This window comes from Medicago truncatula, chromosome 7 (genome assembly GCF_003473485.1).
Source record: "Medicago truncatula cultivar Jemalong A17 chromosome 7, MtrunA17r5.0-ANR, whole genome shotgun sequence".
NCBI lineage: Eukaryota > Viridiplantae > Streptophyta > Magnoliopsida > Fabales > Fabaceae > Medicago > Medicago truncatula.
In genome coordinates this window covers 9,772,469-9,783,346 of record NC_053048.1, presented here as the reverse complement: position 1 = coordinate 9,783,346, position 10,878 = coordinate 9,772,469, and the positions used below count along the sequence as shown (strand labels likewise).

The 10,878-nt window shown below is 36.9% G+C and overlaps 1 protein-coding gene across 4 annotated transcripts; it reads right to left on the bottom strand.

The window, feature by feature from the left end:
• Positions 1 to 227: 227 nt before the first annotated feature.
• Positions 228 to 10,439, bottom strand: LOC11439344 (uncharacterized). Of its 4 annotated transcripts, XR_005642973.1 has the most exons (13): positions 10,109 to 10,439; positions 9,393 to 9,452; positions 9,025 to 9,116; positions 7,090 to 7,914; positions 6,864 to 6,960; positions 6,633 to 6,776; positions 5,802 to 6,545; positions 3,177 to 5,510; positions 3,021 to 3,096; positions 2,027 to 2,175; positions 1,635 to 1,940; positions 681 to 773; positions 228 to 635 (listed from the first exon to the last, which is right to left on the bottom strand). XR_005642973.1 is itself a non-coding variant. In XM_013592476.3 (12 exons), the coding sequence occupies exons 1-12, from the start codon at positions 10,194 to 10,196 to the stop codon at positions 769 to 771; spliced, it is 4,920 nt and encodes a 1,639-aa protein (XP_013447930.1). In that variant the 5' UTR covers positions 10,197 to 10,439; the 3' UTR covers positions 228 to 768. The 4 variants fall into 4 exon arrangements, 3 of the variants coding, with proteins under 3 accessions (XP_013447930.1, XP_003622117.2, XP_039683457.1); XM_013592476.3 differs by having other exon boundaries at positions 228 to 773; XM_003622069.4 differs by lacking the exons at positions 228 to 635; positions 681 to 773 and having other exon boundaries at positions 1,307 to 1,940.
• Positions 10,440 to 10,878: the final 439 nt, after the last annotated feature.

The following is a 10,878-nucleotide window of genomic DNA, read 5'->3' as shown; positions in this document are numbered from 1 at the left end:
AATTACTGTCTCTAAACAAAACATTATGTTCAATACAACATCATCAATCTTACAGTTGTCCGATAAAATCTTCCCTTCAACTTATGTGGTACTTTCATATCTCATGAAACACCACATACTCTTGTCCATTTCAACATGTTAACTTGAATTTGATTATTACACCTCATCTTTATCTCCAACGTTTTTTTTACTACGGACCCAAAATATTTAAAATGTGTAGCTTGTGGTATTATATAATCTTGAACTTTCACTGCTAAGGTAGAAATACTTCACCTTTAGTCAATAAAAATTAAGTACAAATCTTTTTTATCCGTATGATATTGTTCCATACAAAAAAAATAAATACAAAGAACAAATCAATATTATTTACACCCGTCTTGAATTTTCTTTACATGACACATACACCTTCTCTAATTTTAAAATAGACACTGATATCCCTTAAGTTCACATCAAATGGATAAGTATCTCTCTTGTCTCTTAACACCGGTTATCTTTCCGTTAAAATACAGTCCTCACAATCTTTAACCATTCAATTGATATGAAGTTACGGTCCTCACCATCTTTAACTATTCAATTGATTTCCTTTTTTAAAAATATTCTCCTCCCATCGAATCAGTTGAATTACTTACTCAACTCTCACCAACATCTCCCACGGTAACAGACCAAACACCCTCTCCACCCTCATCAACATCTCCCACGGTAACAGACCAAACACCCTCTCCACCATGGCAAAGATGGTCTAAGTTTTCGTGAGTCTGAACCAAAGCTTCACCCTACATTAGATGCATACAAGCCAATTTAATCACAAATTTACTATAACATATAAATAAAACAAACTTTGCATATGAAGAAGATTAACTTTGCATATGTTTTAGTGTTAAGTTGTGAGTATAAAGATAAAATTGAGAATGAGGACCTGGGTAGGTAAAAAAAAAAAAAAAAAAAAAGATATATAGACATTAGTATAAATCAAAAAACAATTTGAAAAGGGATACAGTGCCACAGCACAACTGCTTGTATACTGTATTTGAGAAACTAGGGTTGTCACATTTCCTTAAGACCAGAGGATTAACGCCAAAAAAAATATATATATCTGCCAAAAAATTAAACTTCACAAAAATAACTCATACATAACTTACATGTTTGACTGAAGGGAATGGATTTTACTTAAATGTTATTGTTCTGAAAATTAATATATAGGCTTTTTTTGAGAGATGATACGTAATTATTATTCTAAATTTAGGATTACGATTTGGATTTCATGTAGTAAATATCAGACGCACTTACAGATCTTGGTTGTCCAATCTAATGTTAGAGGTGAATATTATTTAAAGATAATTTAACGATGATAATATAATCCTCTTCACATGCATTACCCAACACAACTTTAAAATGCATAGCTTCCTCGTATATACATACACTCAACGGTGACTGTACACACTAGTTTCAATAAACATACAACACCTATTGTAAAAAAACTGTTGTATAGAAATATTATGGCTATGCTCTAATGGACTATACACCAGTAATCCCTTCCCCCAAAAAAAAATATGAAAAAAGAAATGAATTGCAAAAGAAAAAATTATACAAATCTATAATTATCAAAAATTAATCATCAGGGCGTTGAATCTCACCCATCATGATTCGGTTACTGGAGACCTTGAAACCAAGAAGAGAAGGATCTATCTGCTTCCCTTTCTTTCCCTTCTTCTTACCACCTCGTCCTGCTTGACCACCATCAGCTGGCTCTGCCGCAGCTCCACTGGTTTGATGCACATCTGCCTCAGGAAGAACGGGCTTTTTAAGCATATCTATAAATGATGCTTCTGACATGGCACCTTCACTGAAGGATGAAGATCTAAACCGAGCCTCTTTCTTCCCAGCAGCTTGAGCATCAGCCATGCTGGCAGCTGACAGATTTCCAGAGGATTCTCGCCTCCCTACCATCACATCAATTTTATAATTCACCAACTGGCTAAGACTTTTAACAGAAAAAGGTAAAGCAGGCAATTCAAAAATCGCATACCTTCGTTAGATGCAAGGTTCAATAATTGGTTCTGACTGACATGAGGTACAGATGGTTGGTCTGACTGGACGTCTGGGGAAGACAAAACCCGAGACACGTGAGGGCGCTTATGGAAAGCATTATCAAACCCTTTTGTTGAAGGAGGAATCCTGTAAATATCAATCTATATCAATTGATGACAAATGCTAGTAACCCTCCATTCGACAAACTAATCAACACTTTTTACGATAAGTCTATTTCTTTAAATTGATACGCTTAAAAAGTGGGGGGAAAATCAAGACAAAATGACTTTTAAAAAGCTGAACCAATCATAAAAATGTGTTGGTTTGAAGGACCAAAAGCCTCTTACATTATACAGTACATAGTGGATATAAATCAACTCTCATTTTATAATGATCAACTCCGTAGAAAATCATCACAGAACAAATGCTTTGAAGGTTAATCTTAACTGCAAGTGACTCTTCTGCAATTGTTTATGTAAAAAATGCAGCCCCGGCCTATTTTCACCCTTTTGATATAGATGCAAGTTACATTAGTTTATACTTAATGAATTCTTCTGATATATGCATTCAGAACGTGAAGGATGTTGATTTGCAAAGTCCAAACTGCATCAGTTATGAGCAGAGGAAAGTTTGATGTGGACAAAAAAAGTTCCCAAAATAAAAAGCAAACAGCTGCACCGAACAATACCTATTAATTGACCGTCTAATCTGCACACTTATGCAAAGACTATTGCTAAAAGCGCAATAGGAACACATCAACCAAATCTAAATAAACAACAGAATTAGCAGTTAAAAAAAAATAATGCATCATATAGACTATAAGATTAGGCAAGTCTAAAGCAATTCTTAAACATCATCCCAAACAGAAAAATTCAAGCCTATTGCAAAAAGAAGATAAAAAATCAAAGCATCTTCAAGAATCACCAGATAAGAGTTTCTTAAATGAACATTTTTTATTGAAAAAGTAAGGGTGTGCCAAAAAAAAGTGTTACCTGTCACTAGAAACTTCGTCTCCACGTGAGCTATTCAAACCCATCTCACGACCAAAAGAGCCGCCATCACCACCACCTGCAGAGTCTCATTCAGTATATTCTACCATTATATAGCAGCACAAAGTAATGAAGGATAGCAGTTATATGGTGTATTACCTGCACTGCTTAGCGAGCTATGTCTACTATGAGTAATAGAAGGCATTTCCATGGATGGCATGGGGTTTTCCACTTGTTCTGACAAGTCTGACATCCCAGGAACAAACTTTCCCATTGTGCCCATAAATTCATGTCTGTGTCCCTTATTGGTATCCAACTCAAGCAAGTCTTTCTCCATAGATGATTTACCAATCTGAAAAGGAATTCTGTAATTGGGATGCAAAGTATCCTTATTCGTAGATAACAGTGATTGTTCTTCAAGTAATGAACCAGATCTCGACCGAAGAGGCACTCTTTCAGTATTCCCTAGATTTTTGTAATGCTCGTTCATATGTATGTTGGTTAAATGATCATGCATTAGCACACTGGAATTTGCACTCTGAGCCCTCTCCAGAAATGGATCATTTATATGGGCTTGCTGATCTGGAGGAAGCTCAAAAGGATGAAGTATCGAGCTAGCCTCTGGAACATGCCAAGATTTATTATCATGACTTCTTGACGAAAGGGGATGATTCCACTTATCAACAGTTGATGATTGTGCAGATTGAAGACCCAGTTTCTGATGAAGAAGGTCCACAAAACCTCGTCCTGAACTCTCTTCATGGCCTGCAGCGGACGCAGCTATGTTCAGATCTGCTGATGTGATATTATCCCCCAACTCTCTTCTCTGCCTCATAGCTTCAAGATGTTGAAGCTGCAACCGTGGATCAATCCAGTTATTATCCACATGGCCATTGTTCCCAGAGAGGGAATGGTGACCAAATAGATCATCAGATGATTGTAGGTTGTGATGAGAAGACAAAGGACCCAGTTGATCTGATGGGTGCATGAAGCGACGGCGTTCTAATAATTCCCTTCCTTGCACATTGACAGGCGAAGACCTCTCGAACATCATAGAACTAGGATCATAGAACCCTCTTTGGTTCTGCTCAAGATGATTCCTTCCCAGGAAATTTAATTGCTCCTCTTGAGCCGCAAGCATCTGCTGTTGTTTGTGGATTTCTGAAACATTAAATCCAGCAGAATGACCCAGTTGGTGGTTTGATGGATTTCTTACTAACTGTCCAGTTTCATTAATTGGTCGTGACCTACCAAAATGCCTTTCTCCATCCAGCCCTAACTGCTGTCTAAGAGCCATAGATAACTGCTGAGCTTGCAACTGGTCTTGCTGAAAACGAAGTTGTTGGTCTGAGGGCAATATATTTCCATGCCTTGCTTGCAACAAGAGCTCTGACAAATCAGCTTGCCTTCCTTGCGCAGCATTGAGACCTATATTTGCTTGGATAAACTGCTCCATTGATGGATCAAGGTGCCCTAAAGAATGTGGATTCTGCTGCAAGTCATGCAGATATCTCCGCAATTGTACCTGATCTAGCAAGTTATCCCTAGAAGGATCGTGTTTTGACTGTCCAAAATTCGGATCAGACATCTGCTGATGCATTAACTGCTCAAGAAGCAACTGCTGAACTTGAGACTGTTGTTGGGGCTGTAGTTTCAACTGTTGAAGTAGTTGTTGATGGTGCATATCTTGCTGTTGAATCTCAAGCTGGCGTTGTTGAGCCTGCAGTTCGAAAAGACGTTCGAAATCTGTCCCAGGATTCTGCATCATTTGCTGGATGCCAGATTTATTGCTTTGAGATGGAGAGAAACCAGGAAATCTATCTAAATCCGATCCATTAAGATATGCAGGGAAATGACTAGATATATTAGTCTGCTGCTGAAGTCGTTCAGCCTGCTGTTGCTGAAGACGTTCAGCCTGCTGTTGCTGAAGTCGTTCAGCCTGCTGTTGCTGAAGACGTTCAGCCTGCTGCTGTTGAAGTCGCTCCGCCTGCTGCTGCTGAAGGCGTTCCTTCTGCAGCTTCTGCAGCATAAGATGGTCTGCCACATCAAAATTGTTAAAGTTTGGTCCAATCCGAGACAAAAACTGATCTTCTAGTGAACCTACACGCTGATTAGGATTAAAATGCCTATTTATCCCATATTCGTCGGTCCAGGTATCCCTGAAAGAAGACTGATTAACCATGCCACCCATAGAGCTTTGATCAGTAAAAGGAGCATCTCTATCAATTAGTGGATCAGTAAAATGACTCTGGTCACCCAATCTTAAAGAACTGTTGGAGGATTGTGCACGCCTTAACTGAGATCCATCTCTAAGTTCAGACATCAATAAACCAAAGGGATGTAACTTATCTGCCTCACTATTATGAGTGTCACTCCCAATAGCTTCATTTGCAACAGGTTTTCCTGTATGATGGGAATATGCAGCATTGGCTTCCACAGGCCTCATCAAAGGGTTGCCGTTGTTGCTTCCAGCCAATTTTGACATTGTGGTCCCTACAAATGAACAAATAATTAAGCATAAAGTAGAAATGATGTACACATAACAAATAAAGACAAAAATTAAGGTCATTTAATTGTGATTTGAATAGTGAGTCGGAAGACATTTACAGCGTCGTAAATTAAGTCTTACTAGCAGTGGCCATACAATACTAATAGAAATATGTTTATTTTTTAGAACAGGTGACGACATAAGCAATAATAAGCAAGCCAACACACCATAAATGAACTTCAAAGCAAAACATAAGTAGATGATAATAATAATAAAATGAGAAAACAATTACTTACCCTCATCTTGTGCACCAATATTATTGAAGTACTGCTCATCAGAGAACTTGATTTCAGGGTGATAACTTCGATTAGGTGTTTGGGAAGGAATACCAACACTGGATGTAGAACCGGGTCGGGATGAAGACCATGGTTGATCGTCAGCAAAAGAAGACCCATTATAGTCAAATGAATTTACATCAACTTTTAGGTTTCTTCCAATGGCATCAGATGGTTCTGACTGATTAACCATGTTACTATCAGAACCTAACCCTGTGTTAACTCTCAGATGAGGCATAATGTCACCAAGTTCTTGAAAAGGAGATCCTTCTGGGGCATCTGAAGAGCGAACAAGCAAGTCGATCCCAAAAAAACCTTGTTCAAACCACAAAATGATGTCAATCCCAAGAAAGGGTCCTTGAATCATCCCTTGAGGATCCAGATAGCATAAACTCAACTCCTCGGGAACAGCAACATTTTCAGATGGATATTTCTTCTCATTATGTTGATTAATGCTTGGACTTTGCCGCAAAGATGAAAAATCAAAGAGAGAGCGGGAATCATCAGGAAGGCTTTTACTAATTTCTGAAGCCAATGACTTGATCCCATCCTGATTAGCATGTTCCTCAAAAGAAGAAAGTTGTCCCTGATGGTAAGCAAAAGCCTCTGATTCAGCAGCCTTGTTTCTGGGAATAATCTCATCTTTCCAATGCATGCCCATAGTTGGCACATGTTTCTGCTTGCCTTCTTGAAAATTTGCGACTTCTGAAAACGAATCATCATAAGTATAGAAAATTAAATTTTCTATTCAACTGAATAGAGCAACATAAATAAAGAATAATATATTCTCACCCTCGGCTGTATTTGTCAATGAACCAGCAGTTGATGCTGATTCAATAAAAAGTTGATCGGATTCATTTAAGATTTCGTTTCCTGATATAAACTTTCCACCACTACTGATTGAAAGTTGTTTTCCTTCACTCAAAGCACCAGAACCTGGAATAAGCCAAGGGAGACAGGTCATGGCGGGGAAAAGTACACAATTTCACATGAACAAATAAAAATACATGCAAGATGTATCACCAGATATATCACCAATTGACCCTCCATCCTTTCCTCTAGAGTAGCCTGAGACTTCACTGCTAGTAATTTTTCCCTTCCATATATCTTTAAGGACAGCCTGAAAGGAAGATGCAAAACTAAATAAGAATGCTATAGAGCAAGTGACCATTGAAGAATATATACGAATAAAACATCACATCAATGAGTCATAATAAAACTGTTTCTTCATCAATTATATTCTACATACCTCCTCCTCATCTGCAGGAGCAACAAATGCTAATGGTTCTACCAAATCAATTTGAGTTATCGGCGACGTTTGTTCCACCTCAGAAGGCATACTCACAAAAGTTGGATCACCCTTTTGCTTACGATATATGTCAAGAAGCTTACCCCTTGGGTAGCAATATGAATCAGCACCAAGGCTAGGCTTCCCCAATATAGTTTTATTAGTATCCATAAGAACAGATCCAACACTAGAGCCTATGGGAGGCCTTCCAATTTGAAGGTTTCCATTGAAATTTGCCCTTCCTCTTCCTGGTGAAAATCGCACATTGGAGCCCTCTGTACGTCCTTTCTCCAGCCCAAATCCAGGTGCAGCACGGTATGTGGCCACACCAGCTGCTTGAGATTCCAAGCGATGTCGTGGCCTCCATTTATCACGGGAATCAGTGTCACGATCAGAAACTGCACGGTTGCTAGCACCAGTAGATTGTTTTTCTGCATGGCCATCTTCCTTCTCCACATCATTCCTTTTCTCATTTCGAGCATCCTTTTCTTTTTCTTCAGGACCCCATCTTGATGACCACTTATTCTCTCTCCGAGAGTCATTGCCAGAACCACGGCTATCATTCCAACGATCAGCAGGCAAAGACCTATTCTCCGAGGTTGAGGTGTTCTCCAAACGACGATCTTCTTTTCTACGATCCCTTCTCCCGAGCAAACTTGTTTCTCTCTCCTCTTCACGCCACCTTCGACTGATCTCAACATCGGGAGTAGTCTTTCTCCAATCTTTCTTGTCCAAAGACCCCTCCAAACGCCAATTATCCTTCAGTACAGGATCATTGGAATTCACCTGAGACAGGCAACAAAATATATGGATATCCTATCACTTTGCCATGATCACAAAAAAACATAATAAAATCAAAAAGATACCCTATCACTTACCAGCATTACATTAGACTTCACAACAAAAGAGTTATTCATTAAGACTTAAAAACAAGAACATGCATAACCTATTTTTAGTAGTAACGTGACTAATCACTAGAATATATATGAATAGGCAAAAGAAACAACAGAGCTCCAAGGGATACACCAGATCTCTCTTGTCTTGTAATTTCATTTTTGCATTATATAATTTCATTCCTTACGAATATAACTTACACAATGGCTTTTGTTATGCTAATTGAGCACGCAAATCATCATTAGTAGTTTTAGGAAAATGCTAGCCTATTTTTAGAGGCACTGGAGTGAAGAATTAAAATGGAAAAACTTAATTAAAAAGTGTAGCATCTAGTGTCACTAATGCATTGATTGTTGTACTTGAAAATAATATCTTCTTTAATTGCTTAACCAATTCCCTAAGGGGGCTCCTTGGAAGGACGATAATTTTAACAACAATCCCATGATTTTGAAAAACAGGTGTATCATCAAAGACATTCAGATAATCTTCGTGGAATCAAAAAAATCAGCTTTGAATTTGGACAGGGTAACATATGACACATTGTCACTGCTTTGAATTATAACAATAGCCTCCTTGATAAATTGCAAACAAAAATCACAATCTTAAACTGCAAATAACACTCAAACAGGGTTAGTGTCCTATGATTTTCTATCACTTGCTTCAAAAAAGAAGATGAATGCACCATTGTTAAATCAAAACACCAGATAATATTATGAGCACAGGAATATCATCAGAACCATGGTAAAGACTACCATCTCCAGAATAATAATAAAGAAAAGCAACAGAGCACACTTCATAAGGAAGATGAATGCATTATTGTAAAATCAAAACACCAAATAAGATAATGAGCACATGATTATCATCAAAACCATGTTAAATGCTAAGCTCTCTAGAATAATAAATAGCAACATAGCGCCCAAACAGACATTGATTGATTTCTTCAAAAGTATACAAACCCTATGAGAATGCAAGAAGCGTAAAAAAATTGCGAGAGTTACATACCCCTACTGGATTGCCAGTTGGCTTTGCATCAACAGGTTTGGAATAAAGCCACTGTGGGGATAACGGTATGCTGCTGTCAGATAACACTTGATCTGAAAATAAAAACAGTTTCATCAACTAACAGTCACAATATACACAAAAATGAGGAAATCCAACTAAATTTTAGTTTCAACTTCATTTCTATACAGTGTTATCAACTGCAGATAGCAGAAAACATTGATTAGTTCAAATTCCGCCACGCAATTTGCTATTTCGCAGTAATTTGTACCATATAGCGTATCACAGAACAATAGCGGTTTGTTCAAATTCTACTATGCAATAGCCGCTATTTTTTAATAACACTGTTTCTATACACATAAACAAACTACCTTTCGAATCATCGAGTAGTGCCGCAATGCCTTTCTCTCCATGTCCTCCAGATGCTTCATCTAACACAACCAAAAAGCAAGCAATTAGCCACAACACGATACAGATTATATTCAAAAGATCAAAAGAACGAAAAATATCAACGAAAGTTTCGATTCTTCTTACAACCTGGAAAGTGAAGCGTTTTCAATAAAAAAACTATTTCACATAAATGCTTAACAAAATCATTATCCTCCACTAGTTACAATTAAACTACATTAAATCAAAATTTTAAAAAAATAAATAAATACACATCAACAAGTAAATCACATCAATCAAATCAATTTAACCTCAAAATATTATTCATCACTAATGACAATTTCAGATTCAGATTAACAATAACAACAATAAACTGAACTTCACACTATTCATCAAAACAAAATAGAGTTCAAAAATCACACTCACTAAAGCATCAACAAAAAAACTACTAAACAAAAATAGATCAACCTTCAAATCGAAACTAAAGTCAACCTAAAAAAATCAAACAAAAAAATAAGAACAAGCATTGAATTAACACGTCTGACAAATCAGAAATCACGAATTCAGATTCAAAACAGATCCATACAAAGCAAGTAAGTAACAATTGCGAAACAATTACGAAACCCTAAAAATACGAATTGAATCACGAATTTGATTGAAAAAGGAATTAGAATGGATCGAACGAATCGAATTGAATTACCTTTGAGAGAAGAGTGCGACGAATCGGTGAGTTTGGATGAGAAGAGATCGTCGGGGAGATTCATTTTGGTGCCGTCGCTCATCGCCATGTGAAGATTGAGATCGGAAATCGGAAGAGGAATTAGGGATTTGAAATCGTTGAGCGATGAATGCGAATGCGAGAGAGATTGTAGAGAGAGAAAGAGAGGGTAGGGTTTGTGAAACGAAGAGAGGGTTTGTTTGTATAAGAAGAGAGAGAGAGATAGATAGAACGAATGCGAAGAAGAGGAGACTCAGAAACGAAGAGAGAGAATAGAAGGGTTTGGGGGCTGAGAGGGTGTGTTTGTAAAACATTCAGGAACAACCACGAGACACTGTGATATATTGTTCTTTTTTTATTATTATTTTTATTTATTTTTTGAAAAAATTAAATTAAATATTTGTTCATGATATTTTCATTTTTTTTTTTTTTTGTATAGTCAAGAAAATGTAATTTTCATTTTTGAGTTTTGAGTTTAATGGGTTGGTGTAAATTAGGTCTATATTAACGGTTGTTATTTGAATCTTAGATGTCTTACTTAAGTGAATTTCTAACCCATGTAAGGGATTGTGTTTACGATACATAGATATTGATTAGTAGGAAAAAAAGAAACATAAATATTGTGAGAATGATTAAGAAAGATGAAGGCATATGATTAATATGATTTCGTCTCATTTATTTATATTGCGTTAACGTTTGAAAATTATGAACGGTGTTTTTTATGAAATTTTGATTTTGATTAAAACTAAAAA

What these genes read in the sequence shown, in the direction of transcription:
- LOC11439344 (XM_003622069.4), bottom strand. Translation starts at nt 10,196, where the DNA reads ATGGCGATGAGCGACGGCACCAAAATGAATCTCCCCGACGATCTCTTC. An exon ending in ACTACTCGATGATTCGAAAG is followed by an intron (nt 9,117 to 9,392) that starts GTAGTTTGTTTA and finishes TTTTATTTTCAG; the next exon opens with ATCAAGTGTTATCTGACAGC. An exon ending in TATTGGTGCACAAGATGAGG is followed by an intron (nt 5,511 to 5,801) that starts GTAAGTAATTGT and finishes GTTCATTTGTAG; the next exon opens with GGACCACAATGTCAAAATTG.